The 11,962-nt window shown below is 38.9% G+C and overlaps 1 protein-coding gene across 2 annotated transcripts in view; it reads right to left on the bottom strand.

Moving 5' to 3' along the window:
• Positions 1-9,110, bottom strand: part of LOC108040510 — a 28,030-nt gene extending 18,920 nt beyond the window's left edge. For both annotated transcript variants that reach the window (XM_017118008.2, XM_017118007.2), the window contains exon 1: positions 8,483-9,110. In XM_017118008.2, coding sequence (XP_016973497.1) covers positions 8,483-8,567 — 85 coding nt within the window. In that variant the 5' untranslated portion in view covers positions 8,568-9,110. The remainder of the gene's footprint in view (positions 1-8,482) is intronic.
• Between the last annotated feature and the right edge of the window lie 2,852 nt (positions 9,111-11,962).

Raw genomic sequence — 11,962 nt, forward strand, 5'->3', positions numbered from 1 at the left:
ACCCGACGACACCCCCTCGGTGGTTCGGTGGATCAGTGGATCGGTGGATCGGTGTGTCTAACTCGAAGCTCTATAACAGGTTCGATATGATTTTGCGGCACTTTTGCCGCAAAGGAAACGCTTGATTGCCGCTTCTAAAGCAAGGCCAAGCAACGGCAATCGTCAGCGGACTGGCAGACTGGCAAACTGGCCAACTGGCTAACTGGCTAACTGGCGGCGCAAGCCAAAAAGACGATCGACGACATTGACCGACGATGCTGAGTGCTGAATGCTGGACTTTAGATGCTGGAAGCTGGAAGCTGTAAGCCGTCTTTGCCGTTTGCCAGTTGACCGCATTCCAAGCACCGGCCAGCAAATCAATGTGCAAGCGTAGAAGCAACATCAGCCACATCAGCCCAGTTGCTGTTGTCCTTCTCTCTGCCGCACGGAGAAAAAATATCATCTCCATTTCCTTTTGATTTTAATCAATAATAGCTTATGGTATTTGTCTATATATTTTCGTAGCTTGTCTTACACGATGTAATTTTACCAAAAAAATATTACCTCCTTTTTCACTTCATTATAATATCTGCATTTTGGCTAATTATTGGATCTAATATAATATAACAAAAATAAAATTCAATAATTTATAAAAAAAATATTAATTCCTTTTCGCTTGATTATAGCTTCAGCAATTTAAATATATTTCAGTCAAATTACTTTCAATTATTTTCATAACTTCATTATTTACCAATTTTTCCTAAAAAACGTTTTATAATTGATACTTCTTAAATCTTTTATTTAACTAAAAATAAAAAAAAAGTTTAACATACGATTATTAAGCCTTTTGAATATTATTTCTTACTAAATAAGAAAGCATGATTATTTTTTCTCACTGTGCTGGCTTGCAAACTGGGTCACTTCGGCCCAAATGCAGTTTAAGATAGAATGCCAGGTGGGGTGTGTGTGTGTGTTTGGCAGCTGCGAAACACCTGCAGCAGCAGCAGCAGCAACATCGCTTGCACCGTAGCAACATCGCCGCTTTTCAGCTCGTGCCACAGTGAGACTTAGCAGTGAGTGATTGCAGTGGGGCGAGAAAAGGCAATCGTGGGCATTTAGCCGGCGCCCACTGTACGTCTGAGATGCGTTCTCATTGCAGTTGCTAATTTCTGCGGCTTTTGCATCGGCTTTTGGTTTTGTGCCTAATTTGCTTTGGCTGTGAACATTCTCAATGCTATGCGAAGATTGCCTCCACTTTAGTTTTATGGGCTTTTTTGTTTTTGGGCTTGTGGCGGTCTGCCACCAAAAGTGGACAAGCGCTGGGGTTAATCTTATGGTCAGACCGCTTACAAAGTCACCAAAAAAAAATAACAAAAACACCAACACCAATGCATTCAAGTAGTTAAAAAAGAAATGAAAATGGAAATAGAATAAAAAACAACAGTTTACAGGGCAATTTGCATAAGAAAGGAGAACACAAAGCCGGGAATTTGTTGGCTGTTCTTCTTCAATTTCGGTTTTCTGGGCCTTTCTCTGGTACTTCTTGGACTTTTGTCAACCCGTCTATGCAAATGGGCAGCCACAAATCAAAGCTTGCCCTCAATACGAAGGGAAATTAAAGCCGGTCCAAGGGAAAGAGATGGGAATAGAAATCCAGAAAGAGATGGAGCGAGGGAGACCGCAGTTTTGTCATAAATATTTTCACTTTAGACATTTTTGTGGCTGCCGCCGCCGCCGCCGTTGCCACGGTGTTGATAATAAAATCGATATTTTCTTGCTTGTGGCTTTGGAATTCGATTTGAATATTTTTACCGCTAGTTGGGGGCATTACGACATCAAAAGATCGGGATCGAGATGGGGAATTGGGAACTGGAATCAGGTGTAGCAACTTGCCACAAGACATAACTGTAGCTGCGGCAGCAACTGTTGCTGCTGCTGCTCTCTTATTGATTGGCCACAGCTGCAAAACTGCCAACTCATCCTGAGCCTGTGCCGATGCTGCACTTCCGATTGCCCAGAGAAGCAGCCAGCAGTCATTGAACTTGCCCCCCATCATCGGCACCACCATCGTGATGATGAAGATGGCGCCATCGCCTCTCCATTCAGCGTGCAAGCGGAACAAAAGCAGCAGCAACACTATCAACATCAGCAACACCAGCAACAGCAACACCAGCAACAGCAACACCAGCAACAGCAACAGCAACACCAGCAACAGCAACAGCAACAGCAACAACAGCAGCAACCATAAACTACAACTGAGCTAAGCAAATTGCAATTTCCATGCGTTGCCTGCCACATCCACATCCATGTCCGATGTCCGATGTCCGCAATTAGGTAGCCGGCCCCATCATAATCTATGGTTATTGTTATGGCCATTGTTATTATAAGTGTTATCGTTATGGCTAAAATATTGAAAAGGCTTAGGGAAAACGTAGAAATTAACTCAGTGCCTGGCGGTTCAACTTGATTCAGGCATCGATAAAAGTAAATGAGTAATACGGATATGCCTTAGTAAAAATTTGATTTTATGCATCCCAAAAAAACATAAATAAGAGCATCTACAAAATATATATGGCTTAACATATTTAACTACTATCATAAAGTTAAGAGTCCATTGAAACGCATGTAAAAAAAAAGCCTTGAATTTAACCATACAAAGCAAAACTAAAATGGTTCCAAAAGAAATTTATCTATATATTTTTATGTTTTTAAAAACTGAGACTTAACAACTGTAATTTGTATGTTAACAATGGATTTTATTAACTGTTGAATTACTGAACTATTATAATTTTATTGTGTCCATTGAAAAAAGGAAATATAATACAATTTCTTTAGTGTTAATATTTAATATGCTCAATACACCTTTCCAATTAATTAACAACACAGAGCAGTTGTCAGTCATGAAATCGTTTAGCTACAACTTGGTTAACTTTTCACACTTGAAACCTCCGATCAATGCAATCGATCGGCAATTAACAACAGCTGTGCCAAATTATCAATCACTCTCAAGTCACTATTTCACGATCGTTTTCATATTTTTCGTTCGATGGCAATTTGCAACCGACTTTTTGGGCCAGTGACGAAACGCACAACAGCAACTCCAAGAGCAGCAACAGCGTTTAAAGTTATTAACAAAGCAATTATTAATAACAATTTCAATTGTTTGCCTTTGCTCTGGCATTGGTGGCTGCCGAGCGAGTCGTGAATCACGTTGGTGGCCAATTTGCAGTGGCCACAACGGCACAATTGCACTTGTACATATATTACAATTAATTAAATTAAAAAAAGATGAAAAGGAAAAAAAGCGCATAAATTCTGTCCAACATATTTCCCCAGCTCTTTTTTATACACCATGTTTCTCTTTCGCCGCAACTTTCTTGGTGGCATTTAAATGCGCTGCTAATAGCAAACAATTTCATTTATTTATTAGACGTTAGTTTCACTTTTCGAGCATTTCACTGCGACATTAAAATTTCACACACACGACGCGCCGGGCGACTTGGCCATCCAGTAAACAAAACGCGAAAGTTGCCCACAGTCGCGGGGAGATCAAGATACTATATATGAAAAAATTTTTAAACTGCGGTATGCCATTTATGTATATGGCAATTAAAAAGATACTGCGACACGGCTCACGCCTGAGAATCGCAGTGGGGCAATGATGCCCAGCCCACAAAATCAGCTGAATGGCATCGAAACTGATTGAAATTTATGCCGCAATCCCCAATATACAATTCAGCCAAGCCAAATGACAATGACAACCCAGAGATCTATGGCCCGTCTGGGGATGAGTTGCGATGAGATCAGATCAGTTTGAATAATGACGAAGACACACCCTCGACTCATCAATTCTTCGCCAGCTTTCGGCATAAATAGCCATTTGATTAGGTGTAAGTTTTCGCATGTATCCCACACAGAAAGCTATAATATTATACAACCAAGAGACAAGAAACTGAACTATACTTACTCCATCTTCTACTTTACGTGGACATATTGTTATTGCATATCTTTTTGTACTTTGATGTAAGATCAGATAAAGGAAATTAACAAATTTCTTATTGAATTATTGCAAACTTGAATAATGAAATTTACAATATCAAATCAAACAGAACATAACTAAACTCTTGAATAAACAATTTATTTAATTTAGCTTTTAAAAAAAAAACTAAATCAGAAAATGTTATGAAATGGGTAGAATATCAAAGCCAGTCAATATTAAATAAGTCAACATTTTTGTTTTTTTTTATATTTAAAATATTCAATTTTAGAAATAAAGGATACATTTTTGTATAGCCTATCACAATTTTTTGTGAAAGTATCCAACCATATCGAAAAACATTTTCCACTGCAATGTAGCCCCAATTAATTCAGTCTCTTGTTCAATTTGCTGGCATTGCCGCGACTTGCTTTTGATGCTCGTCACTCTTGGCGATGATTTACATATTGAGTGTACGAGTACGAGTGTACCGGCAAGGCCATTGACAGCTTTTGGGCAATGCCCAGCCCCCGAGCACTCCACCCCCCACGCGCAGCTCACCTACGTGCCAAGGCGGCAATTGCAGTCAGAAATAAGACCAAAAAAAACAAAATGTTTCAAAAAAAAAAAAACTCCACAAATATATAAACAAAACCGAAAACGTTGCGTAAATTTGTTAAGTCGAACATGCTCAAGTTGGACTTTTGAAACTATTTGGCAGGCAGTGTCACCCGCATGAAAAAACATCATTATCGGGGGCTTGATGAGTGGCAGTTGAAAGTGAAAACTATGAAAACTGTGAAGGTCTGTCTGTCCCACGCACTGTGTTTGCTTTTCCAGAAGAAAACAGTCTTCCTACTTCCTTGTGGCAAAGTAAGGCCCAGCCAGGTCTTATGTAAAAACGGCGACCGCAGGAGGCAGGCATGCGTGCAGCACCACCCTTTCAAAACAGACAAATTGCTGCGGTTCATTGTGCAGCAATCGGCAGATGCAGATGCAGATGGCAAGGGGTATCGTTTCAGGTATCTGCCGAGGCAGTTACAAAAGGTACAACTACTACTACTATGACTATGAGTGCGAGTATCTTTTCTTTCAAAGTTTCGCATTGCAATTAAGCGAGCGCTGAGCTTCCGCATCTGCCGCTGATGATGATTATGATGAGCTGGTGGTCATGCATGCCCATCCCCATACCCATAACCATACTCATACCCATAACCATACCTATACCCATCCTAGTCCCCACATCATATTACGTTTTGGCCATTAGATGTTGGGCATGTGCTCGATCATCCCATCCAGCGATTCGCCATCTTTGCCTGCCACTTTTACTTTTCTTATTGTCAACAATACGAAGGAAAGCCGCAGAAATAAAACTTTCCCAACATTACAGATTTGTGTTTTTCTTTTTTTTTTCTCTCTCCAACCTACCAGCTGCAATTGTTGTCGCTTTTATTGTGGAATGGCTGCCGCAGATCATAAATTTTCTTTTAATTTCAGTTTCTGTATGTTCTGCCTTTGTCTGTGATTAATTTAAGTTAATTTACAAGATTTTCCTCCGGTACAGAGGTAAAAGTCTTGAGTAAAAGTTGCTGCCTTCACTTTACCTTCATTTCTTTTCTTTTCCTTATTAAAATTAAGGTTCTTTGCTGTAATTCAATATATTATTGGTAATTGAATACAAGTAATAGTGACAGGTGTTTTTCCTTTTTGACCCAGAAAAAAATATTGATACTTTGATGATCAAGTAAGTAAGAAAGTCAAAAAGATTGAATTGTCTACAAAATTATAAAAAATTATAGTAAAACAAATTAAAAACGTTCTTGTTATTTCGTTGAGTATTTTATTTGTATGTGACTAGTTTGTTTCCTAAGTCTTTTGAATCTAAGAATCAAAGTTTGTTGCCTGGGTCTTTTTAATTAAAACAAGAAAGGAAAGCTAACTTCGGACGGAGCCGAAGTTGATATACCCTTGCAGAATATTCTGTAAATTATATTCTTCAAAATTATTCATATATTCATATATTCTTAATACTCTTAAAAAGTCCTTCCTAACTTCCTAACTTTAAAAACACCAAAGTTATGGCATTTCCAATCGTTCAGTTATATGGCAGCTATAGGATATAGTCGGCCGATCCTTATGAAATTTGGTAGGTCGGATTGATTGGCCAAAAATAAAACCCATAGAAAATCCCAACTTGATAACTTTACAAACACCAAAGTTATGGCATTTCCGATCAATCAATTATATGGCGGCTATAGGATATAGTACCTTATGAAATTCGGTAGGTCGGATTAATTGGCCAAAAATAAAACTCATAGAAAATCCCAACTTCCTAACTTTAAAAACACCAAAGTTATGGCATTTCCGATCGTTCAGTTATATGGCAGCTATATGATATAGTGGCCCGATCCGGCTCGTTCCGACTTATATACTACCTGCAATAGAAAGACAACTTTTGGGAAAGTTTCAAGCAGATAGCTTTAAAACTGAGGGACTAGTTTGCGTAGAAACGGACGGACGGACAGACGGACAGACGGACGGACAGACGGACAGACGGACAGACGGACGGACAGACGGACATGGCTAGATCGACTCTCCTGGTGATGCTGATCAAGAATATATATACTTTATAGGGTCGGAAATGTCTCCTTCACTGCGTTGCAAACTTTTGACTGAAATTATAATACCCTCTGCAAGGGTATAAAAATTTTGCGGTTTGATTGTTTAAATTTAGTCTGCAGTTTTGGTATATTTATTTTGAAAGGCTAGTTGGCTGCTTAGATCCTTTGACTAAAGACATGGCTTGTCGCCCAAGTCTTTTGACCTTAAACATTTTAAGTCACTTGCAATCAACTTATTTCCATATTTTAAAGTCTTTTGCAATCAACTTATATTAATCCGATAGCGATCTCATTTCCCCCAGTGCACTTGCCACGTGCAGCAGCAAGTTTGTTGCCCAAGTCTTTGGTGTGCCACATTTGGGTTCGCTGTGTTTGCTGACCCAAACAAACATCCGTTTCCTGGCAAATGCCCGAGTGACACTCCCCCTGCGCCCGCCCCTTGTCGCATGTCCCACGAAACAATTAACCGGCGGCAGAGAGCACTTGACTCGCTGCTAAAAGCTAAAAACTGGAACCCAAAAGTGGACTGGGAGTGGAACTGGACTGGAATATGGCCAGTCCGACTGCCTGGACGCCCGTTTATTAACGTGGGAAAAATGCAAAGGCAGCCGAACTTAAAATAATATAAATTATAAAACGCTGCTTTTGTTTCGAACCAGAACCGGAAATCAAAAAGAGCAACAATCAGCCGAAAAAAATGTATGCAAAAACGAAATAAAAAATTAAATGTGAAAAAATAAACAGAAGAGAATCGGCTTTTTTTTTAGGTGTGCCGCACACACGAAAAAAAATGGGTGATGAAAATGGGCAACAGCAGCAACAACAACAAGAACAACAACAACAACTAGTGGCGGAGAAAGATGTGGAGGAAGAAGCAGAGCGACAGCAACAAGTGGGATTCACAACAAACGAGAACGAGAGAAAATTTGTTTGCTTTGGCTCCGAGTGCCGTTGGTGCGGTTTTTTTCGAATACCCTAAAAAATGGGGCATATGCAACGTGTTGTTGTAATTATATTTAAGTATGATGCGAAATAAATCCCGTTTCTATTAAATCGGTTGTTCAATATTTCAATTAAGTTTTTTGTGAGTGTGCAACTGAGTGTTTAGTTAAGAATTCAAGACTTTTAGTGGCAACATAAACAAATTAAATAATTGTCTTAAATGTTTTTCAGTTGAAACACACTGATGAATGCATTGTCTATGTGTCAGAAGATTTTCTGAATGATTTAAGACTTAAACCTAAGCTAATTAAGCTTTCATAATTTATGCAAATGAGCTTGTGTTAAAGTTAACCGCCCTAAAAGTTCCCACATGTCAAGGCTGCTGGTAAATATCCATTTGGAAAATGTTTTTTGTATTAACGCTTTTAAACTGTGCTAGCTAAAATAAAGAAAACTTATGTGAACAATTATATACATTGGATTATATATATCTGAGATACATAGTCTTAGATCTTAAGACTTTAATAAAAAGATTTATTTAAAGTCCCGAGAAATAATTTGAAAACATAAGTTTTGTAAAGCAGCAAAACAAAGTAAAGTTTTTCTTCTTTGATTTTTAATTTGTCTTAATTTGTGGAAAAGGATAGGGTAAGCAATTTGAAAATTATGAAGAACTTTAGGCTTATGATTTTTGAATAAATATGTATTTGAGTTCCTAGTGCAACAAGCTGATACGCTTCAACATTATAACAATGAAGACTGTGTAGCTTCTGAAGATATGATTTTTAAAGAGAATGTTTCTAGGGGCGGAATATTGGGGAGTACGTCTTGATCACCATTCAGGGACCATCTCTAGCATCTTCTCTAGCATATGTCCCCCACGAGGCACAGGGTATTCGCTGGTCGTTCTGGCACCTTTCGCAGCATTTCTTTCTTGTTTTCGTCTTTCGCTTGACACACTCACCTATATTCTGCGCCTGCGCATGCGCCAAAGCCAGCGCCGACGTCAACGCCAGCGCCAGCAGAAGCAGCGGCTGCGTGCGGTGCATTGTTGCTCTCTCGCTCACACCTGCTGCTGCCAACACCAGCTGTCCGTCCGTTTGAGTTCTTTTTTTTTCAGTTATATTTTATTAGGTTTTTTTGTTTTGGGCTTGTGGCCTTAATGCTATTTCGCTGGATTTTGCAATTTGCTTTCGCACACTGTAAACTTCCTTGGGATTTTAGCACTTGGCGCGAGTTTCGGATAGTTTTAATTGCTGCCTCGACATGCCAGGAAGTGGGGGTTAGTCGATACTCGATAAACAAAACAATAAAAAAAAAATTCACACTGCACGAGCACCGAACTTAAAAAAAAAATAATTTTCGCGACGCGATAATCCGCTGCATGAACCGATCGCTGGGAATTCTGCAGGGCAACTGAAGTTATTTAAAGTCGGCGATCGCGCACGAAGAATTCTTCGCTGGTTTCTCGGTCTTTCACTTTTCTCTCTCTCGCTCTCTTCTTTTTTTGGCTCTCTGAGGAGACAGTCTATCGTTTTCTTTTTCTCTCTTTCAACCGGTAAGCGCCGAACTTAAACCGTTGCCTTGTGCAGCTCGAAAGCAACTGAAAGTTGGAGACGTCGCGCTGTGCGTCTTGTAAGCTACCTGGTTTACCTGTCGCAGTCGACGTCGCTGTCTCTGTCTCTGCCGGCGTCGAAGCAGCTGCATGCGTGAGCACTTGCTGCGCTTTTGGCAAGTGGTAAGTAGTAAGTGCCAAGTGCCAAGTGCCTTTGCCCCCTCTCCCTCCCCCTCACCACAATTCAGGGCCCGCTGATCAATGGCCAATCTTCAGTTCTTCGGCCATCATCTACAAAACGGTAATAACAACTAATACAGGTTATGCAACTGTAACGGAGCACTAAGAAAAAATCAAATAATATTGCTCTTAGTTTATCCATTTGCCACGTTTGGGGTCAAATTACGTTTAAACAAAATCTTGGGTTATAAAAAATCTCTTTCGTTAGAACTTATAAGACAAACAAACCGTGCTCTTATATAATATCAATTTTCATTACTAATTATACCAATTTCTTAGAACTAAAAATACTAGATAAGAAACAATAAGAAATTTATGACACGAAATGAGGATTGATTTTGAATAAAAAATTTGCAAAATTAGAAAAATGTATTTAATCTAGATATTAATATTTTTTGTCTTGGGATTTGAAAAATTTACAATACTAGAATCTAAAACTACATTTATATATTGGCGGAACATTTACATTTTAAATTTAGGTAAGTTGCACTTTTATTGTTATAAAAATTAGTTAATTTGCACTTTTATTGTTAGAAAAATTAGTTAAGTTGCACTTATATTGTTAGAAAAATGTTCGATAAAATTAAGAATATTTTGGGTGACATTTTGCCCCAGTGCACAATTCTTTCTGCCCCCATCTCTACGCGACTGTGTGCGAGTGAGTGGACCAATTTAGAAGAATTCCTCGATGGACCCGTCTTGGTAACCTGCTGGAGATGTGGACCTGGATCTGGACGTGAACATTCAAGGTAGAATAGACGTTGAAAATTGAACACTGGACAACCGACGTTGCACAATGCCGCATTTGCATGCCACACGAACCGGGCGGAAAGTAAGCCAAATGGTCAGGAAATTGGAGCAACGAACAGAATCCAGATTCATGGATGCACTGCAGCATCCCAGTTTTTCTCAATTTCTTTAGTATGTCCGGCCAACGCACATTTCTTGCTCTTTATGTGTGTGACACATGTGGGCCAAATGCAAAATGCAAAATGCAAAATGCAAAATAGCCCAGACTTAGGCCAACGATCATCGTGAGCTGGCCAAGATCGATCGAGGGGCATGTGACACCGAATTGGGTTGCGAGCAAAGTGCAGTCGAGCATTCCACACGATCTGGAAACTGGAGAAGACAGCGTGACCACTGGCAGGGTGCTCCGGGCAAAAAGCGATTGATGGAAGCTTGGAATGGAGTTTACGTGATGGGATAGATTGAAAGTAAATGGAAAAGATACAATTTTATACAATGGATACAGCTAAGCAGTGTAGAATATCAAAAGTAGATAGAATTGTAAAACAAATACAACGATATATGTATAAATAAATAGAAACATATATCTCACAAATATAATAGTAGTAAAATAAAGAAGATGATACAAATGAAGATATGACATAGATAAAAAATATTGTATTGTGTAACAATTTATTTGCTACATGTATTGTTGATATACAAAACCATTTGTTTTGCTTTGAAAATGAAAAAAAATAATTGGCTTATCTAATATTTAAATGGAAAAGAGGAGTGAAGAATACAAATTATTGGGAAGAAGTGTTAGATCATAAGTATATGTGAACTCCCTTTCCATTAGATATTTAATGTACCATAAATTGACTTCATTATTATCTTAGTTCTTGCTTTAACTTCGCCTCTTCACTATTTTTCCGCACTTTTCCGGCCCAGTTTGATTGCCTCATTTTCCACACGACGAAGAAGCTGGGATTTGAGTCGTATTGATTGCCCTAGGGGCTAGCTGAAATTTTTCGGTCATGTCAAAGCGTCGTGTTGAGTTCACGGATTGATCCATGTTCGATCTTGCCAAACATCTCTCTTTGCCCCCCCGGTTAGCTAACAGCAACAGCCAAGTTGGCTTGTGGCAACATTTAATTAGAAAATCGCTGGTGCAAGTGGCTGCCTGGTGGTGGCAGTGGTGCAGCTGGGATGGGATGTGGATGTGGACGTAGATGCTCGATGGGCTTGGTCTTGAAGCCTCGTCTTCGGCTCCTCTGCCGCCCATTGTTCCGCTTGCTTGACCAGGCAGCAGCAAGTACATCCAGTACATGCACTGGGAAAAACAAAATTAAACCTACATAATTTTTTTATCTTTGCTTAAACTTGTTGAACATAATTTCTTTAAGATGTTAAATAAATTATTTATTTATTTAAAGATTTTTAATTGAAGGCCATATAAATATATGGCTTATATTTATTCGCGGGCAAAAAAGTATACGAATTTCAAAATGGTGGTAAAAATCTCTTTTTTAGACACAAACACTATGCGTGTTTGCTATACTTTTAGATAGATAAACAAAGGTTGAGTATAGTATTTAATTATATTATATTATATTTACTTGTAATTGTATGTTTTCGTAAAAAAACATGTTGTAAATCGAACCATGCTTTTAGAAGTAATTAAGAAATTAAGTTCAACATAGTGTCTAATATTTTTTGTCTGCCGCGCCAATAGAATTGCAAGTAGCGACATCTATTAGGGGCATAATTGCTTAAAAATTAAATTGAATTTAAGTTTATTATATTATGTTTTTGATGTGCATAACTATTTTGTCAGTGGCATAACTGGCAACACAGCCACGTGCTGCTTGCTCCTCCGCCTCCTCCACGAACGACGCCCACCAGTGGCTAGTGACTAGT

The sequence above is a fragment of the Drosophila rhopaloa genome, unplaced genomic scaffold, assembly GCF_018152115.1.
Source record: "Drosophila rhopaloa isolate 14029-0021.01 unplaced genomic scaffold, ASM1815211v1 contig_3, whole genome shotgun sequence".
NCBI lineage: Eukaryota > Metazoa > Arthropoda > Insecta > Diptera > Drosophilidae > Drosophila > Drosophila rhopaloa.